General features: G+C 47.9%; 1 protein-coding gene across 2 annotated transcripts in view; it reads left to right on the forward strand.

Moving 5' to 3' along the window:
- Positions 1-27,798, forward strand: part of FBXO11 (F-box protein 11) — a 150,988-nt gene that overhangs the window by 80,952 nt on the left and 42,238 nt on the right. The window contains exon 4 of one of the 2 annotated variants that reach the window (XM_074990020.1): positions 23,152-23,293. In XM_074990020.1, the coding sequence (XP_074846121.1) occupies positions 23,152-23,293 (142 nt within the window). Of the gene's footprint in view, positions 1-23,148; positions 23,294-27,798 lie in introns of both variants that reach the window. The other variant, XM_074990019.1, reaches the window with a different exon arrangement.

Below are 27,798 nucleotides of genomic sequence, written 5' to 3' on the forward strand. Positions count from 1 at the left end.
TGCTAAGCACTCAGTGTCATGCTCACCAGTCATGATAGAGGTAGGCAGACTTCCCCTGTTGGCCTGACAAAATCAGTCTTTCTGGATGCTGGTTGCTGTACCTCAAGGTCATGCAGAGGAATTCTGGCATCTCTGGTTTTAGGCTGTTTGTGTCTTGGAGGTGAGTTGTTTTTCCAGGTCTTTTCTTTTCTTCTTGCTGTTGCTGTTGCTTTTGCTTTCCTTTTTGTTCTTTGATCCCAGTTTATGTAATGAAATATGAGTCCTGCTTAGCTATACCATGACCAATTATTTTAGCATAATTCTACTAAACAGTTTTAATTTTAATAACCTATTGTAAAAGAATTACCTAATCAGTCACACTCCATGACGTTAGGTGGTTTACACCTAGAAAAATTCTACTTCAGACAAACAATTGCAAACCAGGAAGAGATCATACAGACAGTAGTAGGAAAGTGAGAACAATCATCATAGAATGAGGATTCGACAACCTTAGCTATTAAGTAGTTTCTTGCCAGACAAAATGCTATTAACTGTTTTCTTTACCAATCTTGGGATCTGCTTTCTTTATCTGTTGACAGCGGGTGGCATTATAATGTGGAAACCTCCTAACAGTCTGGTGTGATACTATTGTAATGAAATTTAGATGGAATGTGAGTATGTGACTTCTAGGTTGACTATTAATGGCTGCTGCTCTTCATTCTGGCTGCAGAGGAAGGCCTTAGGCCTCTTAATATGGTTATAGAAAAAATGTATTTGGTATACTGTTACAGTCAGAGGAAGTATCATAGATTAACAGATATTCTGAATGGAAATACTGAAATCTGTCATTACAGCATTATTGTCCCAAGACTGCATATCTTTAATAGATGGCTAAGAGGAGTATGTTGACACTTTGATCAGGAAAAGTTATTGACAGTACCTTAATTTCTGTTACAGTAAGAATCTTTTTCTATACTCCCTTGTTCAGGCTTGTTTGTGTGGGAAAATTATATTAGTGCAAGATACAAATATAAGTTAAGGAGTGATTCATGCTACTATGCTTATAATGGTATAATTGCCTTTGTGAACACTCCTATTGTGGTGTGAGAAGGCCTCTTTATTGGATTTAGTTTATTTCTCAGAGGGTTTTCAGTAAAATCCCCAAAAACTATTTGTATGGTGAAAGAACTATGTCCCCACAGACAACTGATATAATAGTTTCCTTTGTTGGTAAACCCTTTGATCCATAACATTCATGTGGATATTCATAAAGACTCGATAAACATCCTTCTCCTTTCAGACAAATATATGTATATAATGTGTCTACTTTGGTCCTGATAACTTCATCAAGACTATTTAACAGTTAGTTCTACGTAGGACGTAGTAGCAGTTGCCATCTGTTTTCAGCTTTAAGTGAATGAGTGAAAGAGTTTTGTAGTTCTCACAAAATGCCAGCATCTGTGGGTTTTGGTTGCTGTTTCAGAATATATAATTTTCTGATTTGTCAATCATTTGTACATTTGCCAGGCTAAAATTATTGACTTTGCTCCTGAGTTTGCAGTCTCCTGTCTGAATATCCTGCACAATTTCTGTTACACATCTAGCCTGCAGTTGCAGCAAATTGGTATATTATGGTTTTTGTCTGGAGCTGGGTCTTCACAAACTTTTGAGAACTTGCTTTTAAGGATTTAGTAGCAACTATCTGATCTTGAGTTCAGAGAGGCAGCCGATCAGTACATATATCAGATTCCATGTAAATTGAACATATATAGGCTCCTAGGATGTGGCCCAAGGAGTAGGCATCATGGAGGAGACCTAACCAACTTCCAGATCATTGGAGGTTAAGTAGAAAGCCCTTTTGAGGAACCTATCTGAGTTCAAGTCTAGCTGGATAACCAAAATTAGTGCTTCGAGTGATGGTCCCTATGTGGACCAAAGTTTTAAGAAGTTGTGTGGGTCATACTTGCTCCAGTTCTCTCTTGCTGTCAGCTGGCCAAATTTGGAACCACTGTTCCTTGATGTGCTTAGTTGCTTTGACTGTAACACTTCTCCTGTTAGTGCTGGCTGTAGTTTTTCATAGTGTACTTGTCCATCCAGCCTCATTTTTTCCCATTCCTTTATACCCTGGCAGTCCATGTTGAAGTACAGTCCTTTTTGCCCTTACTAGTTGTCAACGAGTGACGAGCATCAGTGTTGCGTCTATTGACATAGTGAATCTCACGTTGCTGCACTTCTGTCTGCCCTGAACCTGAAAAGTTCACGAGCTTTTTCTCTGCAAGTCTCTGGTGGAGCTGGCAATGCATAATCCTGCATCACAGGATCCCCATGGGTGCCAAGTCCTGCTCCTGGCCCTTCCCACCCAGCACTGGTGGCACAGTCATATCCACCCAAGCAGCATCATGCGCATAAGGACCACATACACTGCCATAAGGGTGGCTTCCCAGTGGGTACCACCCCCAAGTACTTTTTCTCCCCAAACTGTGAGATGTTGCACACTGATGATGAGAACAAAAGACAGTCAAGTAGCACTTTAAAGACTAGCAGAATGGTTCATTAGGTGAGCTTTCGTGGGACAGACCCACTTCTTGGGTCTCTCCCATGACAGCTCACCTAATAAACCACTTTGCTAGTCTTTAAAGTGCTACTTGACTGCTTTTTGTTTTGATAGTGTAGAGACTAGCGCGGCTCCCTCTCTGTTACTGATGATGAGGTGGTTCTTGCTCAGAGCGTAATTCAGGCACCAGGCTACAACATTCTTGATCTTGGGCTTCGGTGACCACTGTGCAGCCCTTGCCTCCACCACTGTTCATTCTGCAGGAACTGTCAGATCCCTCTTGTCTGATTCTGCACATGCCAGGATACCTGTCCTGTGGCTAAGCTGATCCTGCTGTTTGACTACTTGCTGTGACCCACAGCACCAGCTACTATCAGTTCTCCATTCCCACTTGAGGGGCCTCTCCTATTGAGGAACCACCTTCCATTGTCTCCCCCTCCCTTTGGCATTGATGGCTCCATCTCTTGAGGACCCATACTCAGACTCAAACTAGTTTTCTGATGCGGCTCCTGTATTCCTGCCAGTCAATTCTTACAATCCAGATATCAGACACCACCTGTACCTGCTGTCTTATGAGCAGTTTGCTGACCCATGCCTCACCTACCTGAAGACCTATGTGTGCTCCAGTAGGGCAGCTTGGGGCCTATATCATCAGACTCTCCATCTGTGGATCTCATTCAGACACCCCTGCTCTGGCAGATGTGCTCATGCTGCTGGCTACAGAGGTACCCACTGGTGCCTCTCTCTTGCCACTGTATGACCATATTCAATATGAAGCTCTCTTTTGTCATATAGCCTCTACCTTCAAACTTCCCATGGAGGATATTCATTCAGGACCCATGAGACCAGTTTTTATATATTCTTCAGTCTCCAAGCGCTGCTTGTACTGTCTTACCCATTTCTAATGCCCCATCCTTCAGTCTGTGAAGATGGTCTGGCACACATCCAGGTTCCTGTGCATCTACTCCAAAGTGGGCTCTGTGACTCTATATTTGTGCCAGCTGAGTGTATGGATTTTCTCTCCTCCAAATTCCTTGGTGGTCCAGATGGCCAAACTATGTACTTGCCAACAGCACCTTTGCTCCAGACCCCCTTCCACCTCTGACCTGGCAGCCAAAAATCTTGACCTTATCAGATGTAAGGTTGATTACTTCTTGGAGTAATTATTCATACACATTCCAATGTGGGTGCATATGCATACATTTGCCCAATTGCCAGAGAATTTTTCCCCTAGTGATCAGGGTGGTGCAACACCCCTGGAGTGACATCTTCATGGCGCCCAATATAGTCACTTCCTCCTTTTTCCCCCGGCTCACTTCTTTCTTGCTGCCCATGTTGGTTAGCTGGAATTCCATGCAGCTCATTTGAGCAAAGTACTTTAATTTGATTAGCTGGTAGTCTTAGTGTAAATACTCCGTTGAAAGGTTAATAGTTTCTGTAGCTTTTAGCAGCTAGTTTCAAGTGTTGGCCACCTCATGATCCATTTCTTGTGGTGAGGTGTCTTGGGTGTCTCAGTGACTCAGAGAGGTATGTCAGCAGGAGCTGCAGCTCCTGGAAGGGTCACCCACACTGGGCAGGTCAAAGAGTAGAGACCAGACAAATTTGGATCACCTCATTCTGAGGTAAAGGGGTCGCCTTAAGCTTAACAACTCCTATCCATAAAAAAATAAAAGTTACGGAAACATCTACAAAGAACCCTACAACTATGCAAGTTTTTGGAGGAATTAGCAATCCATGTGGATTGATCTTGAAGCATGGTAGGGAAACCAGAAGAAAGCTGCCTGACAATTGACCCTTCTATCACCCAGAGCAACCATCCAGTTTGGTATGTGGAACATTCGGACGATGTGTCAAGCAGGGAAGACGGCATGGATTGCAGCAGAAATGAAACAATACCAGCTTGTACTTTGGGCTTGTGTGAGGACAAGATGGACGCACAACCTGGGTAGCTATGCCTGTCAACAGGTGAAATCCTGATGTACTCCGGACATGAAAAAGAGGGTGCACCACACGCAGAAGGCGTGGGCTTGATGTTTGGTGGTTCTTGTCCTGCTGTCTAGTTCAGTTTATACCCACCTCCCAACCCTCCAGTTTCCCTCCTCCTCTTCAGGGACGCTTCTCACAAGAATCTTCTTATGTAGTAGGTTCAGTGGCTCCTAGCTCTAGGGCCAATAGAAGAGGTTCCTCAGGGATTTCACTGCTGATGTTTCTTAATTCCAGAATCAAAAGGGAGGCTGAGGGCTGAAGGGGGCATGGACCTGTGAGGCTTAAACAAGTTTGTAAAAAAGATGAAATTTTGCATGCCCTTTGTAGGGCTCGTTGCCCCTTCATTGGATCCGGGAGACTGGTTTGCTGCCCTCGAGTAACTGGAGGAATACTCCCACGTAGCCATCTACCCACCCCACAGGAAGTTCCACGGGTTTGTGGTGAACAAGAGAGACTGTCAGTTCACAGTCCTGCCCTTTGGCGCCTCTGCAGCTCCAAGACTGTTCACCAAGTGCATGCAGTGGCCGCTTTTCTCTGCAGACACAGAGTGCAGCTGTACCTGTGTTTGGATGGCTGGGTTGTCACAGAAGGCTTGCAGGCCAAGGTCCAGCAACACATTCAGTTTATAAGACAGATTTTCAACAGTCTTGGTCTGCTGGTAAACGAGGTGAAATGCATGCTTGCTCCAGTGCAAAGAATAGACTTTGTAGCAGCCCTGTGCTCCCCAGGGTGTTCTTGCCAGAGGTCAGGTTTCAGGCCATGGCCTGCATCATAAATGACCTCCATCAGGTTTCCCACCATGCAATCAGGTATTGCATGAGGCTCCTGGGGCACATGGTGATGTGTATGTTCGTGATTTAGCATGCCAGGCTCAGGCTGCATCACCTCCAGTCGTAGCTTGCCACAGAATATCACCCTGTCAGGGACAATATAGACAAATGAGTGACATTGCCACAGCATATGCTTCAGACCTTATACGGGTGGCTGGACACTCGCGTGCTGTGTGCTCGAATGCCTTTCAGGACCCTTAGCCAACCCTGTCATTAGTGACAGATACATCGGACTTGGGCCTGGGTGCTCATTTGGGGAGCCTGTGCAGCAAGTGAGACCTCAAGCTCCACATCAATGTAATGGGCCTGAAGGTCATCGGGCTAGTGTGGAAAGTGTTCTGGATTCACCTGGTAGGGCATTGTATGTCAGTGAGTACAGACATGACAGCAGTGTATGCTCTTCTCCCCTGTGCCAGGATGCCCTCAAACTGTGGGAGCTCTGCATTCATCACAACACTCACGTACAGGCATCTTATCTACCCAGCATTCATAACAGACCATCTCAGCAGGTCCTTCAAGGACCACGAGTGGTCCGTTCACCTGGACATACTGAGATCAATTTTCTCAATCGGGGGTTATTCCTGGGTGGACCTATTTGTTCGTAACAGAACGGTGTGGGATCCTTGGCAGACATGTTCAGCGTGTCCTGGAAGGGTCCCTGCATTCCCTTGGTCCCGTTCAGACACAAGGTCCTTCTCAAGACGAGATTGACTCATGAGGGAGCTATGAGTATTACCAAGGCCTGGTCACTGAGAATCCTCACAAATGAATGATTGGGCTGGCAGAGGCCAGGTACCTTGGGTACATTGTGGGATGTGATATGGGGGGCCCCAGATGAATATAGTCAAAGCAATCCAGAATTGGCCCAGACTAGTCCAGAAGAAGCAAGTCAGAGCATTCCTGAGACTGGTAGGGTACAACCAATGGTGCATTCCCCACTTTGCCTCCTGGGCCCACCCCTTGACAGAGCTTACAAAATCCTGTGGCCCAGACATGGTGCACTGTACCCCTGCAGCAGAAGATGCCTTCAACGACCTAAAAACTGCTCTCTGCAGTGATCCCGCACTCATAGTCCTTGATGTTTAGAGAGAGTTTGTGCTACAGACTGATGCCTCCATGGTTGGGCTGGGCTCTGTCTCGTCCCAGATGGTCAGGGAAGAAGAGCATCCTTTCTTTATCTCAGCTGGAAACCCCTACCTAGGGAGCAAAATTGTGCTACTGTGGAAGAGGAGTTCCTAGCAGTGAAGTGGGCCATGGAAAGCCTGTGGTACTACCTACTGGAACAGAAATTCACCCTGGTCACTGATCATGCTTCTCTCCAGTGGATGCAGCAAAACGAGGACAGAAATGCACTGGGGACTCAGTGCTTCCTAGCCCTACAGCCCTTCCACTTCCAGGTACAACATAAGGCTGGGTCCCAGCATGGGCATGCAATCAGCCTGTCCACAGGATACACTCTTTGCTGTCTCAAGTAGCCCACTCCCGTAGTCTTGAGCAGTGGGAGAAGATATGTAATGGAGGCTGGCAGACTCTGCCATGAAGAAGGTAAAGGCACCACAGGCTGGCATCTGGTGCTAGGGAAACAGCTAGTGCAGCCATGCAGGTGAAAGTAAACTGCAGTGGAGTAATGAGAGCCAGCTGATCTGACTGTCATTCTTAAAAGCAGCCCCAGTCTAACCGGGAGGCTGAGAGTGGAGATGGAGGAGAGTGAAAAGTTGTTGAGAAGGAGATAAGGAGAAGACAGAACAGATATGAGGCTGAGGAAGAAGAGTGCCTGGTTCCCTCCTCCCCTACCAACGCTGATTAGCCCTGGATGGGGTTAGGGGAGGGAAAGAGACAAACCAACCAGCCAGAGCAACAGAGTTGGGTGTGACCTGAGCTCTCCAGCTGGAAGCTGAGATGCGAGACCTGAATAGGACAAGGGGATGTCTTACCACAGTTCTCTTCTTTTGTCTTGTGACCTCCTTACGTACGTCTGGTACTCATCCACTGGAGCTTCCTGCGAAGCCGAATGGTGTCACTTCACCTTTTAGATATGTGACCATGGCTACTCCCTGGACATCATCTCCACCCCTGCAGTCCTGGATTACATCCTGCACTGCAAACAGGGTGGGAGCAAAGGGGGGGGCAATTCTGTTGGGGGGCCTGGTGGATTTAAGGTGGTCTGGAGCTGCAGCTGTTGCTGTGGTAGCCCTGCCTGGGTCACTTTCAATAGCACTGTAGCAGCGTCACACTGTGTCACACACAGTGGTCTATTTGTCTCGTAGTGTCTCATACGCACTGTCCTGTTTCTGTTACACGTTCACCTCCCAATTCATAGTTGTATGATTGTTGTTCTTATTTGAGTAGTGTCCCCGTGGGCACTCCATTCTGGGGTGTCGGTGTGTCCTCATGCCTGTGCTCAGAGATTCTTCTGTATCCATGGTGTCCACTGCCATGCATGTGCAGTGGTGCTTCCTTGTGCTATCTGGCCTGCATGCGGACACAGGCTTCTCAGTTCCTTCTCTACCATCCTCAGCTCTAGACAGAGCTATGTCCTCTTTGCAAGGTAAGAGAGAGCCTTAGTTACCAATTGTTCTACAGTTTCCCTTCCAAGTTGTTTTCCCAGTTTGCTTTGTTTGGGGAAAACAAAAAAGCTTTGTAGAATTAGTTAAGCTTTGTTGCTGCATCACCACCATGCCGGGCTTACTGGGCTTTAAGCGGTGTGAGACCTGCAGGTAAGCCATGCCAGTCTCCAACGATCATGCTTCTTGCATTAAGTGCCTGGGCAAGGGTCTTCAGACTCAGTCCCATGTGCATTGCTGCAGCTTAACTGTGAGGGCTCAAAAGGATCAAGTTAACAGACTTAAAACTTACTTGCATGAAAAATCTCTTTGGCTGGTGGCCCTGGAGCAGCCACCTGCTAAAGATTGAGTGTCAAAACCCAAAGGTACAAACTCTAAGCATCCCTCTGCCTCAGCTAGCACCTCTCCCATGCCAGACCTGTCCCTGGTGCATTCCTGGCCTGTGGCACCGTCATCCTGGGCTGTTTCCGCAAGCAAATCCTTGGCCTCACTGGCACCACCTGTGACAGCACCTCCTCTAAGGGTGCTTTTGGAGATGATCTGCAAGCATTCAGTACCCCCGATGCCATCAGCACTGCTGTCTCTTTCAATTCCAGCCACACAGACATCTGGGCATGAATGGTCATCAGTCACCGTGACCCTACCCTATGACCCAGGCTCTGAGCATAAGCGGCACCGTTCAAAGTCACTGCATCGCCCGCATAAGCCACAGACCCCGGTACTGTGTAAGATGAAGGCTGCTTCTCCGCCTCGCTCTTGTGTGGACTTGGTAACAGAACCAAAGTGGCACCATGATGATGTGCCACCGGAACCCCTGACACCGAGGCACTCTTCTGGTTACAAGAAAAAGAATGCTATTTTGTCGTGAAGAGCAACTTTGGTGCTGGACCTGTCACTACCAGACCCACGGCACCTCACTCGCACAGCACTGCCTTCATCTCCACACCTGTCTCGGCGCTCGGGATCATTACGTGGTTCCAGTGCTAAACCCCTTTACTCTGGGAGAGCTGGCTCCAACTGCCCTAGTGTTTTCTCCTCCCAGCCTTCAAGCCAAACACACTCTGCATGGCAGAACATCCTGCCCCCTGTGGCATATTCTCCTCCATGGTTCGCACACCATTACCTATACCACCACCAGGCACCAGAGTGGTCTTCATGGCAGGTGTGGTCTCCTCAGTCTTACACCAATCAGCACCATCCAAGGTTTTGGGGGAGCGTCCTTTGTCGCCATGACCATCCACCTTGGCACTGTACCAACTGTCTCAGCACTCCTCCGGCACTGAGTACTCTCTATTGGAGGGGGGACAAGGCTTCCCACTCCACCCTTCCCGGTCCTCACCCAGTGACACAGTGCTCTCTGTCTCACCCCCTCCTGCAGATGATGCAAGGGCCTTTCAGGACCTCTTTTGAAGACTGACCCAGGACCAAGACAAGGATTTGCAGGAGGTGCTGGTCAAACAGTACTGACTTCTATGCACACTGCAATGCGCTCTTGTCATCCAGGGTGGCACCCCCCCAGCGTTGCAGCCATTATGGACCTCGCCAACGTCATATGGCAAACACTGGTCTCCCTTTCTGCCACAAACAAAAGGGTGGATAAAAGGTTTTTATTTACACACCTGTACCCTAGCTCGCTGGTGGTGGATGCGGTCCGCAATAAGACCAAGTTGTTCTGCTCTGTCCCCAAGGACAAAGCCAGCAAAAAGTGGGACATAATGGGGTGTATTCATCCAGTATGCTCCTGCTACGCACGACTAATTATACAGCTATGCTGACAGACTATGACTATCAAAACTACTCAAAACTCCAGGAGCTGGTCCCGGCACCAGCAGAACACCAACGCCAAGCCCTTGTCGGCATCATTCAGGAAGGGCATGCTATTGCCAGTTGGGCGGTCCAGTCTGCAGTAGACATCATGAACATGGCCGCTCGGGTTATGACATTCGCTCTGGTCATGCATTGCACATCCTGGCTTCAGTCTTCAGGGGTCCCCAGAGAATTACAACAGAAAGTGGAGGACCTGCCTTTAAATAGACAGCATCTAATTGCTGAAAAGACCAATGATGTCCTTCACTCTATGAAAGACTCTAGAACCATACTGTGCCGGCTTGGCATGCATACCCCTCTGGTGAAGAGGGTCCACTTCTCTTCTTATCAGTGATAACGAGCACTTCCCGCAGCAACAGCTGCGCTTCCATCAGTGCCAAAGACACAGACCACAGTGACAATGCTCTGGCAGACAGCAACATCAGCAGTCTTCATTGTCGCATCTGCAGCCACCAAAAGCAGCAATTTTAAGGGTGTGTTTTGAGAGTTTGGGAGATCATTTAGTTCAGGCCAGTGCATCTGTAAACCAATCTTTTCATCATTGCCTCCACCCCTTTTTATGTTGCTGGCAGGTCATCACCACAGACAGTGGGTCCTGGAACTGGTGGTGCAGGGATATTCCATCCTTTTCACCTCCACCCCCGTCCCCAGCCGACTGCCTTATCCTTCCCCTCTTACTCACGAAAGCTCATGCTCTAAACTTTTCTGTTAGTCTATAAGGTGCCACAGGACCCTTCGTTGCTGCTACATATCCAGACTAACACGGCTACCCCTCTGATTCTTAAGGGATCGTAGCACCTTTGAGCAAGAGGTTCAGCACTTCCTCCCCTTGGGGACCTTTAGTCCGTTTTCGTGGAGTTTCTAGGCGGGGGTTTTACTCCACCTACTTTCTCACTTAGAAGGAAAACGGGATGGAGATCAACCCTACATCTAAGGAGGCTCCACAAATATGTCCTTTACCGCTGCTTCAGGATGGTGACTCTCACTATTATTGTGGCCTTGGGCAAAAATGATTGGCTCACAGCTCTCGACCTACAAGATGCCTATTTTCATATCCCCAATGCCTCTGGCACACAGACACTTCCTCCACTTCACAGTGGGTTCCTGCCATTACCAGTACTGGGTCCTCCCGTTTGGCCTCTCCACTGCACCCAAAGTGTTCTCCAAGACACTCTCATGGTACATTGACAGGGGGTCATCATTTTCCCCTACCTGGATGGGTGCCCTCTCATGCATGGGTCCATCGTTCACTGACGTGCAGCACATGGTGCATGTCACCATGGAGCTTTTGCTCAGTCTCAGCTTCAACGTAAACTGTGGCAAGTCCATCCTCCAGCCCGCAGTGTTTCTGGAGTTTATAGGAGCACACATGAACACAGTCACGGCCAAGGCCACGCTGCCCATCCAGTGTTTCCAGACCTTGTGCGACTTCATTCAGGTGGCACGTTTATCACCTGTAGTCACAGTGTGCTTCTGCCTCGCGCTGCTGGGCCATATGGGTCCTACTGTTCATGTGGTCAAGCTGGCCAGACTCCATATCTGTTGTCTCCAGTCATTGGTGGCTTCTTGTTACACCCTAGCCAGGGATCCTCTCACCAAGCTTGTGGCAATCTCGCTGTGTCTCCTAGCTTCTCTCCAGTGGTGGACTTGCCTGGGCAACATGGGCTGGTGCGTCTTTTCACCAACCACCACTGTCCATTAACCTTACTATGGATGCTTCTCTTATGGGCTGGGGGAGGTCCATCTGGGCTTGCTCACAGTGCAAGGCAAATGGTTGTTAAATGAACAGACACTCCATATCAACCTTCTGGAGCTCTGGGCAGTTTATTACGCATGGAAGCATTTCCAGTGGTTCCTGGCATGCAGGTTAGTCACCATCCTTACCAACAACACCACCTGCATGTATTACATCAATCGCCAAGGGGGAGTGTGGTCCCCATCGCTGAACGCAGAAGCTGTAAAGCTGTGGACGTGGTGCATTCGACATCAGATTACCCCCATTACCACCTACCTCCCTGGTGTGCTAAACCTGACAAGAGATGCCCTCAGTTGCTCGGTCAGTGACCATTAAAAATGGGAAACCCAATACAGCAGTCCTCAGCCAAGTGCTTTGCCCCTTGGGCCAGCCCCATGTGGACTTGTTCTCAACCTGACTCAACAGAAAATGCCTCCAGTACTGCTCCAGGGTGGGTCTCAGGAAGCACTCTCTCGGGGATTTCTTTGCCATCAAATGGGATGCTCCCTTCCTTTATGCATTCCCTCCCATTCCCCTGATTCACAAACTGCTTATCCAGGTCAGGCAAGACCGGGCCTGCCTCATTGTGGTAGCCCTGGTGTAGCCCAGATAAACTTTTATATCTTTACCTCTTTCGGATGTCAATAGTGGCTCCTTTATCCCTTTTCTCCTCACCACGACCTTCTGTCTTGGGGCTTTGGCCACACATTCCATCCCAGCTCTCTGACTGTGCCTTTATGTATGGCTTCTTCATGGCTCCAAAATGCCGAAACCCTATGCTCTGAGGAAGTAAAGAAAGTTCTTGTCATCAGCAGATAGGAATGAACGTGCAAGTCTTTCCTCTACAAGTGGCAGCAGTTTTTTCTCATTGCATAGACCCTCATAATTCCACCACTCCTCATGCTGCACACCTTTCTGTCCTCTTGGACTAACTACTGCACCTATGTGAGTTGAGCTTAAGCTTTAGTATGATCTGAGTTCCTGCTGCAGTGTTGGCGGCGTTCCAGCAGGCAGAGGATGGATACTCATTCCTCACCTATCCCATTGCCAAATGTTTTCTGATGGGTTTCCAAAACACTTTTCCATCAGTTCGTTCCCTGGCCCTTGTTTGGGACCTTAGCTACGTACTCCATTGCCTTATGAAACTGTCCTTTGAACCCCTGGCAATGTGTTCCTGGCTGTGTTTGTTTATGAAACTCTCATTTCTAGTGGCTGTCACATTGTCCAGGAGGGCTGGGGAGCTTGCTGCCCTTACGGTCAAGCCTCCCTACATGGTCTTCACCAAGAATAGAGTCACCCTTTTAACCTCATCCCAAGTTCCTTCCTAAGGTCCCTTCTCCTTTCTACATCAATTAACCTATCCACTTACTGACATTTTTTCCCAAAGCTGCAATCCAACCCTACGCACACAGTGTGGTGCACCCTGGACGTCTGTCAAGTCTTGGCCTTTTACATTGATCACATGAATCATTGGCACAGATCTCCAAGACTCTTCTTGTCTTTTGCGGAGTAGTCTGAGGGCATTCCTGTTTCCTCTCGACAGCTCTCCAAGTGGATTTCCACCTGTATTCACACCTGTTACATGATTCACCATAGGGAACTGTCCAGGTGCTGTCACCACCCATTCGACCTGCGCTGTGTCCTCTACCACCATCTTTCTCAAAAATGTGCCTCTTATGGACATTTGCAAGGTGGTCCTATGGTCTTCCAGTAATAAGTTTGCTAGACATTATACTTTTTTATCTCCATTGCTTCTTCCATCCAAGTGGGCCAAGTGATGTTGTCTACTGTGGCAGGTACTGAGCTCCAGACCCACCTCCATTCTGCGACTACTGCTTTATAGTCATCCAGAATGGAGCACCATGGGGACATTACTTAAAGAAGAATAGGAAGTTACTTGTCTTGTGCAGTAACGATGGTTCTTCGAGATGTATGTCCCCATGGGTGCTTCACTTTCCTTCCTCCTTCTCCTGCTTTGAAACATCCTGCTCTAATTGTCAGGTAGAGAAGGAACAGAGGAGCCCGTGCTGTGTGCGCGCCAGATAGGACAAGGAGGCGCCACTGCGCGGGAAACCACAGCTATAGAAGAATATCTGAGCACCAGCTCAGGGATGCACTGACGCTCGAGAGTGGAGCCACTCACGTGTGGGACACATCTTGGAGAACCATCATTATTGCACAAGGCGAGTAACTTTCTCTTACTGCTCGGTACTTCTTGTAATGTGGATCTATTCTCTGTAATTTTTTTCTGTCAAAGTGTGCTATTTTAGTGTTTTGACCTATCTACACATTTTATAATTTTTATTGCTCTTTCACTTAAATCTAATTCTTTGAATGGTGAGTTCTAAAATGTCTAATTTGGCCTGGCTGGAGTAATTATCCCTATGATAACGCCTTAAAAATAAGTATTTTTCTACTTCTATGGTTCTTTCTGGTGATGCACATGGGCACATACTTAGATGCACATAATGTGTTGGTCACATGGATGAAAAAAGTAAGGGGGAACATGCAAGCAGTGCAGGCACAGCACCCCCCAAATGTCAGGTAGACCAAGTCATAGGGGTCTGTTGCCTGTTCTGCCCTGGGACCCAGAATTGCTGTGAGTGGGCCTGAGCCTCACCCACTCCTCAGTTCATATCCACGTGGTTGTGTTCAGTGCTTTCCTCCCGCTGTTGGATGGCTTCGCCATTTTTTTCACTCACCTGACTTTCATCTGCTTCCTCAGTATCTGCCTCCTCAGTCTGCAAGCTGGCCCCCTCCCTGGGATCTTATGTTAGTCATCTTTATCCTTGCTGAGCCACCCTTTGAACCCCTCACCTTTCTTTTGTCTGCCTTTCTTACTTGGTTGCCATTGCCTCTGCACATCATGTCGGTGAACTGGTGGCCATGATAGCAGACCCTGTCTTTTAATGTCTTTTCAGAGAGGCTAGGTCTCCTTCCACCTTTGAATTTTTCCCCAAGGTGGCATCCCTGTTCCACCTCAATCAATGCGTATGTCTGCCTGCATTTTACTACAAGCCAACATGCCTCCTCAAGGCACCACACTCCCTGGACGTGCGTACTCTCATTCCACCTCCAATGTACCTGTCCCTGTTGCACTTCCCCCTGCCTCTTTGTTACCATTGCTGACTGCTGTCAAGGCTCTCATCACAACATATTTCCTACTGGATCTAGCACAGTAGTACTGATCGTTTTACCTCCTCTCTTGTTCCTCTGCCACCAGCAGTCACAGCTCATTCCATGTGGGCTCATGCCACCACATCAGCCTTCCTTGCAGGTGTTGTGTGACAGGACATCCTGTTCTTCTTCGAGTGGTCCCCGTGGGTGCTCCACAGTAGGTGTCGGGCTCGCCCCGGCGCCGCAGATCGGAAAATTCCTAGCAGTCTCCGTTGGGTCGCACATGCACTGATGCACGCCGATCCTTCGCGCGCCTTCGGTCACATGAGCGATCCAGTCCCCGCCAGTTCCTTCTCAACCGCCAATGGCTGCAGACGGATTTCACTCTGGCTCCGACGCCTGAGAAAGATAAAACTACTTCTTAATTTTGTTAATCTTGTTAATAGTTATTACTTTGATAAAGTTGTTTTTCGTTGAATGTAGATATAGTTTAAAAAAAAAAGGGGGGGGGTGGGAGAAAGAGAAGAACAGGGGTGGCTGCCTTAATCGGTCTGCTATCCCAAAAGCCGCAAACGTTATCTTTTTTTTCCAGGGCTGATTACCTGTTAAGTGCCCTATTAACATTCAAAGACTAAACGCCCAGGCCGAGATGTCCTCGCCGGGGTTTAAGAAATGTGCGTCATGCCGCGAGGCCATGCCTGCCTCAGATGGGCGTAGCGAGTGCATTCGTTGCCTCGGGGAGACCCACGTTCCACAAAAGTGTCCTCACTGCTCCAAGCTCACAGCCAGAGCCAGAAAGGACAGGGAGATGAGGCTGAAAATGATTTTATTTGATAAGGCCCTCCAACCTGAACCATTGGAGAATCCCCATAAAGAGGGACCCTCGGCGTCGCACAAGAGGAAGGCGGCTTCCCTAACCACCTCTGTACAAAAGAAAAGGAAGTTTTCTCCAACTCGATCCTTGCCAGTAACACCTGCGAGCAGGACGAGCGGAGCACAGGGCTCTGACCCGTGGGCTGATCAAAGCGGGATGACTGTAGTGCACGTAGTGGTGCTGGGGCTTCCGACCATTAAGCAGTTGGCACTGGGGGCACTGCAGGCGCCGGGATCGGCAGCACTAACTCCCACAGCACCGAGCCCTGTGACACTGACGGCGCTGGAACAGGGGTACCCGGCATGGGACCCAACGGTGCTGGAGGAAGCTACCCACACGGTGCCGTGCACAGGGGCACCGAGCACGGCACCCACAATGGCACCGAGATCCTCGGCACGGGAGGGGATGGTGCCTGCTTTGCAGGGATGGGGAAAAGCAAAGGTCAAAATGTGGCACCGTAGCCCATCACCGGAGGCCACCACATTGCTGTTATTGCCTAGCTCCACCCCACCCTCCCCCCACCCCCCGAAAAACATCAGGCAGCAACTCCAATGGCCTGCTTCAGACCTCCATTCCCATTCCTTCAACCACCATCCCCCTGGCTCAGACAACCTTCACCAATCTCCAGTAGGGAGCCCTATGAATACTATCACAGAGCATCTCCACCGTTCTCAGCATCATCACGGAGGTCATGCTCGTCTAGACCCCATGCATACGTTTTTCGATCATGGTCTAGATCCCCATCACTGGGCCCTTGCCCATGCTGTTATGGCCGTCCCTACCATACTGAACATCGGCACAGGGGTCCAGGTGCAGGGGTAGATCCCCGCCAACACCCCTTCACTCAGTCTCACTCCGTGAGAAGAACACAGCCTCCCCAGGCAGACGTTGGTCCACAGACCCTGGACCTCCCCTCTGAATCCTCAAAAGGACAAGCATATGAACAAATCCAGGAATTGGAGGAATTAGGGGAGGTAAATTATAGCGACGCCTCTTCGTCCTCCCCAGATGAGGGGATTGTCCCCGGGGATATTTTCCCCCCCCCGCTCCCCGGACGACCTTAGGCAATTCCAAGAACTATTCAAGAGAGTAGCACAAACACAGGACATTCACATAGCGGAGGTGAAGGAGAAACATCATAAACTCCTGAAGAATTTAAGAACCCCGGCTTCATCTAAGATCGCTATCCCACTAGATGAAGCGATTATGGAATCAGCCACCAACATATGGCAGACTCCAGCCACTACCCCTCCCACAAATAAGAGGGCGGATAAGAAATACTGTGTTCCAGCCAAGGGCATGGAATTCCTGTTTAGCCACCCCCAAGCGAATTCCCTGGTAGTCGAATCATCACAGCAGAGCTCTGACACCCCAATATAAATCGAGGGCAGAAAAAGACGCAAGGAAATTAGACACGTTTGGTAGGAAGGTCTATTCCTCCTCTACCTTACTACTCAGAATGGCAAACTATGCAGCACACCTGTCAAACCACAACTTTGACAATTATTCCAGACTGGCTTTCCTCATGGATTTCCTTCCAGAGGATAAGAAACCGGTGCTGAAAGCAATTGTCCAAGAGGGCTGCGCGGCCTCATGAACAGGAGTCCAGATTGCCCTGGACATGGCAGACACGGCAGCACGTTCCACAGCCACAGTAGTGGTAATGCGTAGGGAATCGTGGCTCCAGATGTCCGGCATTCCCAGGGATCTGCAAACAAAAATCGTAGACCTTCCATTTGATAAACAGAAGTTATTCGCAGATTCAACTGACTCGGTCCTACACTCCAGCAAGGACTCGAGAACCATGCTTAGGACCCTGGGCATATATACCCCTCTGTACAGGAGGAAGAAGTTTTGCCCCCAGCAAAGGCGCTATGCTTATCAACCTCAGCGTACACAATACCAACGGAGATATGACCAAGGGCGCCATCACCAGCAGCATAGGACCCCCAGACGATGCCCCCAGTAGGGTCGCGCACCCTCGGGGCAAGCCCTGAGACAGCAAGTTTGACGGGTATGTTGAGACTGCAATATCAACACCATCCCTCAATGCCAATCCCAGCACATGTTCCATCATCGGCTCAAACCGTTCTACTCTCAATGGCAAAACATCACCACAGACAAATGGGTACTGGAGATTATAGCCATGGGATACATGATCCCCTTCCAATCATTACCTCCACCGAAACCACCCACCCAGTCCTTCTTCAAGGACCCCTCCCACGAGACAAGGTTAAAACAGGAGGCAGACCACCTCATGTTCATAGGAGCAGTGGAGAGAGTTCCGGAACAGTTCCAAGGGAAAGGGTTCTACTCCCGGTACTTCCTAACAGAGAAGAAGACAGGGGGCTGGAGGCCAATCTTGGACCTATGGGCCCTCAACTGGCATCTGCACAAACAGCGTTTCAGGATGATTACAATTGCCTCCATACTTACGGCATTGGACGATGGAGACTGGTTTGCAGCCCTCGACTTGCAAGACGTGTATTTTCATATAACTATTCACCCGGCGCACAGACATTTTCTCCGCTTCATAGTAGGCAGGGAGCACTTCCAATACAGAGTTCTTCCATTCGGTCTCTCCTCAGCACCCAGAGTGTTCACCAAAACACTGGTGGTAGTATCAGCTTACCTACACAGACAGGGTGTGTTCACTTTTCCATACCTGGACGACTGCCTGTTGAAAGGGGCCTCAAAGGCAGAGGTCCTGCTCATGATACACGTCACTACAAACACATTCGCCTCGTTGGGCCTAGTTATCAAACTCTCGAAATCAAAGACCAAGCCTATGCAGAATATAGAGTTCATAGGGGCACGCATAGACTCTACTACATCAAGAGTATACCTGCCCGAGGCCCGTTTCTGCACCATCAAATCCCTGGTACAAGTGATTGATGTACAGCCCCACAGTGCCAATCCTAACATGTCTACAACTGTTGGGGCACATGGCGACCACCACGTTTGTAGTACAGAATGCCAGGCTGCATATGTGGGGCCTGCAGCATTGGCTGGCAAGCGTTTACAAACCCGTAGTCCATACCATCCACAGGGCAGTATCGCCCACAGCGGAGGTGCACAGGTCACTGGCATGGTGGGCAGATCCCAAGAACTTACTAGTAGGGGTGCCCTTCCACCAACCACAAATCACGATTTTTCTTACAACAGATGCATCCCACATAGGATGGGGAGTGCACGTAGGCAACAAAGTAACTCGGGCTATGGTCAACGTGGAAAAGACATTGCACATAAACGTGCTAGAACTCAGAGCAGTGTTCAACGCGTGCAGATGTTTTCGGAAATACCTGCACGGCAAAGTAGTTGGGATAAATACCGACAACACCACCACCATGTTTTATATCAACTGGCAAGGAGGGGCCAGATCCCATGCGCTATGCGCGGAGGCAGTCCGGTTGTGTAACTGGTGCATTGTCAACAATATAATGCTAAAAGCCTCGTACCTACCCGGTGTCCACAATGTGAAGGCGGACCAGCTAAGCAGTCGATTTGCGCTCACGCACGAGTGGCAGATCCATGCCTGTCTGCTCCGACAAGTTTTTCACAAATGGGGGGTTCCCCAAATCGACCTGTTCACCACCTACAACAACAAACAATGCCCTCACTACAGCTCCAGAGCGGACATAGGACAGGGATCCTTGGGGGACGTCTTCACGGTGTCATGGAAAGGCCCTCTACTCTATGCGTTCCCTCCCACGTCACTCATTCACAAGGTTCTAGAGAAAGCCAAAAGAGGAGAGAGCACGCATAATACTGATAGTCCCAACCTGGGACTGACAGCAATGGTTTCCTCTGCTTCTGCGCATGTCATGCCGCCCGCCACTCCCCCTACCGGTAGTGCCGGACCTTCTCATGCAGGCTCAGGGGTCCATAGTGCACCCACGCCCTCAAAGACTCCGCCTACAGGCGTGGCTATTCCATGGCTCAGTGCCTTAGAAAGCACATGTTTGGAGGGAGCGAAACATGTCTTAGAATCTAGTCGAAGGACTTCCACCAGAAGGACTTATGTGCAAAAGTGGAAACAATTCATCTCCTGGTGCTCTTCAAAGTAGTTGGCTCCTCAGGGCGTCCCTATAACTGCAATTCTAGAATACCTGTTGGAGCTAAAACAAGACGGAGTCTCCCTATCCTCTCTAAAGGTCTATCTTGCAACTATAACAGCGTTTCAACATAAAGAGGAAGGGCCAACCATATTCGCCCATCCTATGGTCACATGGTTCCTAAAGGGACTGGTAAACTTGTACCCCCTGGGAAACCACTGTTGCCGTCATGGAGTTTGGACTTGGTCCTCCACACACTGTCGGGACCACCCTTTGAACCATTGGCCACGGTACCCCTCCGGCTACTTACCCTGAAAACAACCTTCCTTCTCGCCATCACGTCAGCCCGCAGGGTGAGCGAACTCGCAGCAGTAATGGCAATGCCACCCTGCACAGTATTCTCAAAAGAAGCGGTGATCTTAAGATTACAGCCGGCTTTCCTTCCAAAGATTTCCTCAGAGTTCCACATTAACGAACCAATAGTATTACCCTCATTTTATCCTAAGCCTCACAGCTTTAGCAAAGAGGCGCACCTGCACCTGCTAGATGTAAGGAGAGCGTTGGCCTTTTACATAGACAGAACTAAGCCCTTCCGCAAAATGGACAGGCTCTTGGTGTCTCTCGCATCCAGGTCGAAAGGGAAAGGCGTATCCTCACAAAGAATTTCAAATCACATCATGTCCTGCATAAGACTGTGTTACGAGCTGAGTAAGACCCTGTGCTAGTTCTGCCCAGGGCTCACTCCACCAGCGCGATGGCAACGTCGACGGCCTTCTTCAAAGGCGTCGTGCTAAAAGACATCTGCAGAGCGGTGACTTGGTCATCTTACGACACCTTTGCCAAGTATTATGCCATGCACCGGGTGTTCGATGAGGATACACGCCTATCAACAGCAGTCCTATCAAGGGCAAGCTGAACATAAGCAGACACCCACCTCCCTAATTGGGGTCACTGCTGGGTAGTCATGTACTGTGGAGCACCCACGGGGACCACTTGAAGAAAGAGAAGTTACTCACCTGTGTAGTAACAATGGTTCTTCGAGATGTGTCCCTGTGGGTGCTCCACTACCCGCCTGTCCTCCCCGCTTCGGAGCTCTGTTTTCATGTTTTTTCAGAAGCATCCGGGGCGTTTGGTCAAGGAACTGGTGGGGACCGGATCGCGCATGTGACCGAAGGCGCGTGAAGGATCGGTGCGCATTGGCGCATGCGTGACCCGACGGAGACTGCTAGGAATTTTCTGATCTGCGGCTCTGGGGCGAGCCCAACACCTACTGTGGAGCACCCGCGGGGACACATCTCGAAGAACCATCGTTGCTACACTGGTGAGTAACTTCTCTTTGTGTTGCCACTGGGTTGCCTGGCAATACCTTTGACACGTTACGCTATCACCCCTGCCACATTGGCCAACATTGCCATCAGACAAGCTCTTGTATTCAATGATAGCTCTCAAGCTCTATCATCCACCTCTGCTCTGACCACTGCTTACTACTCTACTGTAGTTGGAATCGACATAAGGACACTTTTTCTCAAAAAGAAGATAATGTTACTTAATACAACTGAAGGCTCTTCAAGATGTGCTGTCCCTGTCTGGATTCCAGTACCTGTTCTCAGTCACCTCTGTGGCTCTGTGTTCCTACATATGAGTGAATGAGATTGACCACACTCTTTTTTAAAGCCACAGATATGCCACACAGTTGACACGCAATGCACATGGAGATCAGCAGACACTGTTGTGAATGACTAGTGCATTGCACACATGCACACCCATAATTGGAATCCAGCTAATGATCACACATATCTCAACCTCCAGGTACAAGGAGATATTTGAACAGTACAAATGTAAAACAAGATTAAAATTAAGTCAAATTTTCTGCTTGTTGATTTAAATCATGATAAAAATCAGTACTTTATATCAGTTTTATTTAAATCAGTTCACTTTTGTCAGTGTCTCTTCACACTGAAAGTAACTTACCAGCTTACCACACCTTTGTCCATGGGAATTTTGGAACTTGCATGCTCTCTATCGAATCTCAGTTGTATATTTATCAAAGTATGATAATTCTTCCAAGTGGCTGGGCCTTTTTCTTTAATTTCACCATATCGTTCTGTTGTCATTTTGGCTAAGATTAAACATCGTATTGAAGTATAAATGTATGGTGTCGTTGTATGTGAATGAGACCATCAAAAGGATGTGTATATTAGTAGAGGCATTCAAAGCCTTCTGTATTTTAAAGAAGTGATCATTATGGGCATACATATTTGATACTGAGAAATGAAAGGTAATTGTGTTGCGTTCACTCTATATTTTCTCAAAACTCCATGGGGTTGACCATCTCCTCTGCAGGTATTGATTCCTCTTTGCTTCAATAGAGAGGGTACCATGCATGTAAATCCCACAATGGAGACTGCCTGATGTGGAAGGAACATATTAATCTGACCATCAATTTTCTTTGTAGAATTGTTGTATGTCAGCTCATCTGGTTTCCCTGGTAAATTCCCTAAATTTCTTAATCCTAAAATTTGTTTTAGAGGCTCTGCAGTAAATGCTTTGAGTTTGAATAATATTAATTAACTTGTGTATAGGTTTATTTAATTAAGCTTCGGAATATGTTGTTCTGTACAGTTCTTACTGAAGAGCAGTCTTGAATACAGTCTGAGCTAAAGAACTGGTGTGACTTCAGTGACCTAAAGAGATGGGGAAAACTGTGAAAACTGTTTTAAAAAAAAAAAAAAGGCACTAATGGAAAATGTATGCAGAAAGCTTGTTAGAAGTATGAGGGTGAAGTACAGTACTAGCCATAGTCCCCTTCTCTCTACCTCTCTAAGCTTAATCCCCAGTGTATTTGTAAACATAAAGGTAACGCGTGAGATGATCAGTCATTTTACTTACATTTTTTCACATTAAAATAGAGGTCAGAACAAAGGCATTGAGGGGGAAAAAGGGGGCAGAGCACATTGCTGGATAGTGTTCTCTCATGTCACAAACACTCTTCATATTATCTTTGTAGTGTCAATGTGGAAAAAACAGACATTTTATTAGAGGTATTTTCTGGCAGCTAATCCTTCTGAGAAGATTTGTCCTGTGCTTGTGTGTTTGATATTTTGTTTCTGGGGTTTGGAGTTCTTGACTGCTTTCTGTGCTAAGATATGTGGCAACAATTAATGATAGAATAAATTGAAAATAGTTTTCAAGAGTTTATATTAAACTATTCTCTATTAAGACGTGTATAATAACTGTAATATAATATGCAAACAAATTGGTTGCTCTGATCAAAAGGTGAGTGGAGAAGTTTTAAACTTTTTAAACTTTTAAAGTAGGATTTGAAGGAAGACTAAATCTCAGAGCCAGGGCTTCCTAATGTAATGATTGCTCATGCTTGTCTCTACATGTAGATTAAATTTACTCAATGAAATTTACTGTTTAAATAAACTGCCAGATTCAGGCTGCAGAGGGTATATATAATGCTTAGTAGTGTGTGAGTTTAAATAGCTTTTCTTAAATTTTATGGTGCTAATCATATGTGAAGGACACTAATAATTAGAATAGTAGGGAAAGTCACTGATTGCTTTATATTAGAAACTGAGTAGATTAAATGTAATAATCTGATGTACACTAATATTTTAATAGCAGCACCTGCAGAACAGTATCTTCAGGAGAAACTGCCAGATGAAGTGGTTCTAAAGATCTTTTCCTACTTGCTGGAGCAAGATCTTTGTAGAGCAGCTTGTGTTTGTAAACGCTTCAGTGAGCTGGCTAATGATCCAATTTTGTGGTAAGTGAAAAGCTTTTCCTCATTATCTTGAGATACATTGTATGTGCAGCACAAAGTTCCAAGTACAGTAGAAAAATGCTGATTAGGTGTTACAGTTAGTTTAAATTAAAACAAATGTTTGTTTTTAGTATGCTTAGCTGACATAAGGGTTGTCTGTTATAAACAGCTATGCCTAACTGTATTGGTTATGTGCAGTTAAAAACCAGTAAAACTTTCCTCCTAGATTTATATCTGTTTGAACTTTTGGATGACGTTATTAATCATCCTGTTAGTATCTTTTCTCACTTTCCTCTTAAAGTTTATGTGGGAATTGTATGGTGTGATCCATGGTGGCAATTTCTTTAAAGACGCTTCCTTTAAGTGTCAGGGAAGATCTTGCCTATGACTACACTAGGATTTTAATTTGTCTGGATTTTTAAAAAGAATTCATAGATGTTGGGTATGTGGGCTGTTTCTCTCCAGAGTTATTGAGATCCCGAAAGCATCTTAGCTAACTGAGAACCAGTATGCTGGATGAGAAATAAATTGAACTTGAATATTCTGTTCAGATAGTGTTAGGGTCACTTCTTTCAGCAGAAGATACATTTTCAAATGGAAATGTGACAGTATACCTGATAAGCAGAGCTCCATTTTATATTATCAAAAGACTGTGACAGTGTGAAAATCTCCACATTCTAGGACCAGTTATGGATACATCCAGTTATTGTGCACAAGTTTTAACATCTGTTTTATTTGAATATGTTCATTGATGCAATTTATAGTACTTCAAATAATGTCCTGATGGATGCTCCACTTCAGGTGCTTGCGTCTGTGTTTGTAATCAGAGACTAGTGATACCAGTTCCTGTCTGGTAGTGCCATTTGAGCAACATTTTTCCACTACCACCACCAAACCCCTCCTCCCTGTCGTTTCTCTACTGCCTTTGGCATGAGCCGAGCGTTTGGCTTCAACTCATAGTTTAGTCTTCCTAGTGCAGCCGTTCTCCTTCAGCCCAAGTTTTGTAGATAATTTACTTTTCCTTCGAGGAATGTCCCTGTGAGTGCTCCACATAAGATGATTTGGCGAGCTGCGCTTATAATTGGAGATTTTTTTTCAGCAGCAATACCCCCGGTAGCAGTGCATGCGTGGTACGCAGTTCGTGCTTGTAGTGGCTAACTGGTGTCACCTGCCATCCCTTGGTTGCTTCTTTATGCCCTTTGCTTAGGTCAGAACCTCAGCAGCTCTGAGTTTACCTCCCTTTAAATTAATTTTCTTTGAGTGCTTGCTCATATTTATTTGAGTTAAGTGTGCGCACATGCACGTACACAGATGTTGGAAAGTTTTTCCCCTAGCAGCTACGAGCTGGGTTGGCTGAGGAGCTCGCTGAAGTAGTGCTGCTATGGAACCTGTATGTGACCCACTGGACCTGACTTCCCTCCTGTTCCTTTCTTACTGCCTGTGAGGTTATTGCTATTATGGCGAAGTACTTGTTGCTGTGTCAGGGCTCCCCAGCTTTTCTTATGTAAATAGCTATAAATAGTAGTCTTTAGCATAGCCATTGTTTATAGTCCTCAAGTAGGGGAATGTCTCCTCCACAGCGGTTAGGGTCATGAAGAAGTCTCAAGGCTTTAAGCAGTGCAGTGACTGCTTAAAGTCCATGCCAATGAGTGACCCTCATGATGAAGCTCATCAGCCAGGTAAGTGACACATCTGCAGTGATTTCAAGTCCTGGACTCACAAGCAGCTTGACTTTGGCTCCGTCAGCTCCTCGTGGAGTCAGCACTTAAGCCTCTGCAGCAGAGCTTTGCACCCCCTCCTTTGGTGTGTAGCATGCTGTCCTCTGCTCCGGGCCTGGTTATGAAAAATGGCTCATCTTGCCTGAAACCTCCAGTGCAGCACTGCTCTGGTTCTCTGGTGCACGCTGCTAAGATGCCTAAGTCATCAGCATCGGCGCTGTTGACCTCAGCGCAGATGGCGCTGGATTCTCCCAGGACCCATGATCCTAATACCTTAGCATCACATGCACCACGTCCCACCCACATGGACTCTTCCAGAGGTGATCTGGTGCCAGTTGGTTCTTCATCTGTTCCTGAAAGGTACCGGGCACAGGGACTTACCGAAATGATGAGCTCTGTGGCACCGACTGAGGCCTCTGCCCCTCGGTGCATCTCCATGTGTGAAGCTTCACCACCTTGATTTTCCCACTCCCTGCGCAGGTCTTGCTCTCTGCACAGATCTCTGTGTCGACACTGGTCCCTCTTTTGCTGATGATATTAGTCTTAGCACTGCCTTTCACCTAGGCACCGGTCTCATTCTCAGTGCTGGTCCAGCTCACCATGTCCTGTCTTGTTGTGGTACTGCTCTGCTTCTCAGTGCTGGCCTTTGTCTCTGCACCAGTCTGACTCTCTCGTCCTGGCACCGATCTTTCCCTCCTTGCTGATCTCGCTCACTGCATCAGTCTCATGGACTGTTGCTGTCAGATTGATGCTTACCACACTCTACCTCGCAGAGGCTCCAGCAGGGTCGGCCTCGTCTGCTTCTCTTGTGTCTGACCCTTCCACCCTGGGGCACTCCCACATGGACCAGGACTCGGGCACTTTCGGGCCTCCTTCCTGGTGGAAGTTTTGGATGCCCTGGACATACCAGGAGGCTCAGGGCACTCTGTACTTCTTGTTCTGTCTCCCACTTCAGCTACTTCTACGGCTCCTGAGGCTACTGTCAACTGGTTCCTTCCAGCCCCTCGTCCTTCCACTCCTCTGGAGGCAGCCCCTTATGCTTCACGTCATCCATTGGAGGACCCAGCACTGTTGGTGAGCTCCTCCCCACCCGACCCTGGTCTACTCCAGCTCCTCTACAGATGAGGCACTGGTGGGTTCACCTGTTTAAGGCCTCTACAAATGAACTTCCAGGAGAGGGATAGCTCAGTGGTTAGAGCACTGGCCTTGTAAACCAAGGGTTGTGAGTTCAGCCCTTGAGGGGGACTTCCAACAGTCTGGGGCAGGTTAGATTTTAAAAAAAAAAATTAGGAATAAGTATCAGAGGGGTAGCCGTGTTAGTCTGCATCTGCCAAAACAATGAGAAGTCCTCTGGAACCTTAAAACGGATCTTTGGCCCACGAAAGCTCGTGCTCCAAAATGTCAGTTAGTCGATAAGGTGCCACAGGACTTCTCGTTGTTTTTGTCAGGAATAGTGATAGGTCCTGTTGTGAGTGCAGGGGACTGGACTTGACGACCTCTCAAGGTCTCTTCCAGCTCTGTGAGATGTGTGTATAAGCTGGCTACCAGCCTCAGCCTCCCTGTGGAGGAGGTTGCTGAGTCTATTTACCCTACACGTGACATTCTCACTCCAAAGGGACAATCGCATGTGGCCCTCTCATTCAACAAAACCATCATGTCCACTGCCTCTGCTTTCTGGCAAACATTGGCCTCCATTCATCCCACTGCCTGTGGAGTGGACTGTAAATATTTTGCACCTATCAAAGGGTATGAGCATCTGTGTACCCACTGTGCTCCTTGGTGATGGACTCAGGTAATGAAAAGGAACATTTGGGTCAACAGGCTCTGGTCCCAAAGTCTAAGGCCACTAGACACCTGGGTGGCTAGCCAGCTGGTTTTCCTGTGGCGGTATAACTACAACTCCAGGGCCCTGGCCTTCAAGTTCAAAAATTCACTGAGGACTTGTGGGAGATGTTTCCCAGCCCTCATGCAGCAGGATAAGGTGGTGTCATGTACCTGCCTACAGGTGTTGCTGGACTTGGGGGCATTGTAGCCTGGGTTGTCACTTGGGGCACTGCATGCGCTGGGTTGTCTGGTTTCAGCCCTTCGGACTCTTGCCAGGCGCCAGATTTCTGCCAGCGCAAACCGTGCCTGCTACACTTGTCACAAGCCTCCCTGTCAGCAGTCTGGGTCCAGTCGTGGCCAATCCAAGTCCTGTTTTAGATGGTGCACCTAAGATTGGAGTACATGTACCACCAGGTCCTACCCTTCTGGTCTTTAACAGACTCTGTCCATTCTCCTGGCCTGATTGGCCGTTACGTCAGACAGTCAGGTCTGCAAGATGGTCACCTCTGGTTATGCCATCGCTTTCCATTCCTCCCTTCTGCTGCCAACCCATCCCCTTCCAGGGATCTGCAACCACTTCTGTTTTTGGGAGCAGTGGAAGAGATGCTCCTTCCGTACAAGGGCCTGGGGTTCTACTCCCACTGCTTCATGGTTCTAAATGCAAAGGAGGGTCTGTGTCCCTTCCTGGACCTCGGGGAACTCAACAGGTTTGTTGTTTCCCCACACGTTTTGTGTAGGATCTCCGAACACCATTATTTTCTGTCTGCATCTGGGGGACTGGTACGCTGTTCTCGTCTTGAAGGATGCTAACTTCCACATTTCCATCCAACTTTCTTTTTGGTGATATCTGCACTTTACCATGGGCCACATGCACCTTCAGTTTACAGCCCTTCCTTTTGGAATCTCCAGAATGTTTGCCCCCAGAATGTTTGCCAGATATGTGGCGGTGGTGACTTCCTTCCTCCA

Source organism: Carettochelys insculpta, chromosome 3, assembly GCF_033958435.1.
Source record: "Carettochelys insculpta isolate YL-2023 chromosome 3, ASM3395843v1, whole genome shotgun sequence".
Lineage (NCBI taxonomy): Eukaryota > Metazoa > Chordata > Testudines > Carettochelyidae > Carettochelys > Carettochelys insculpta.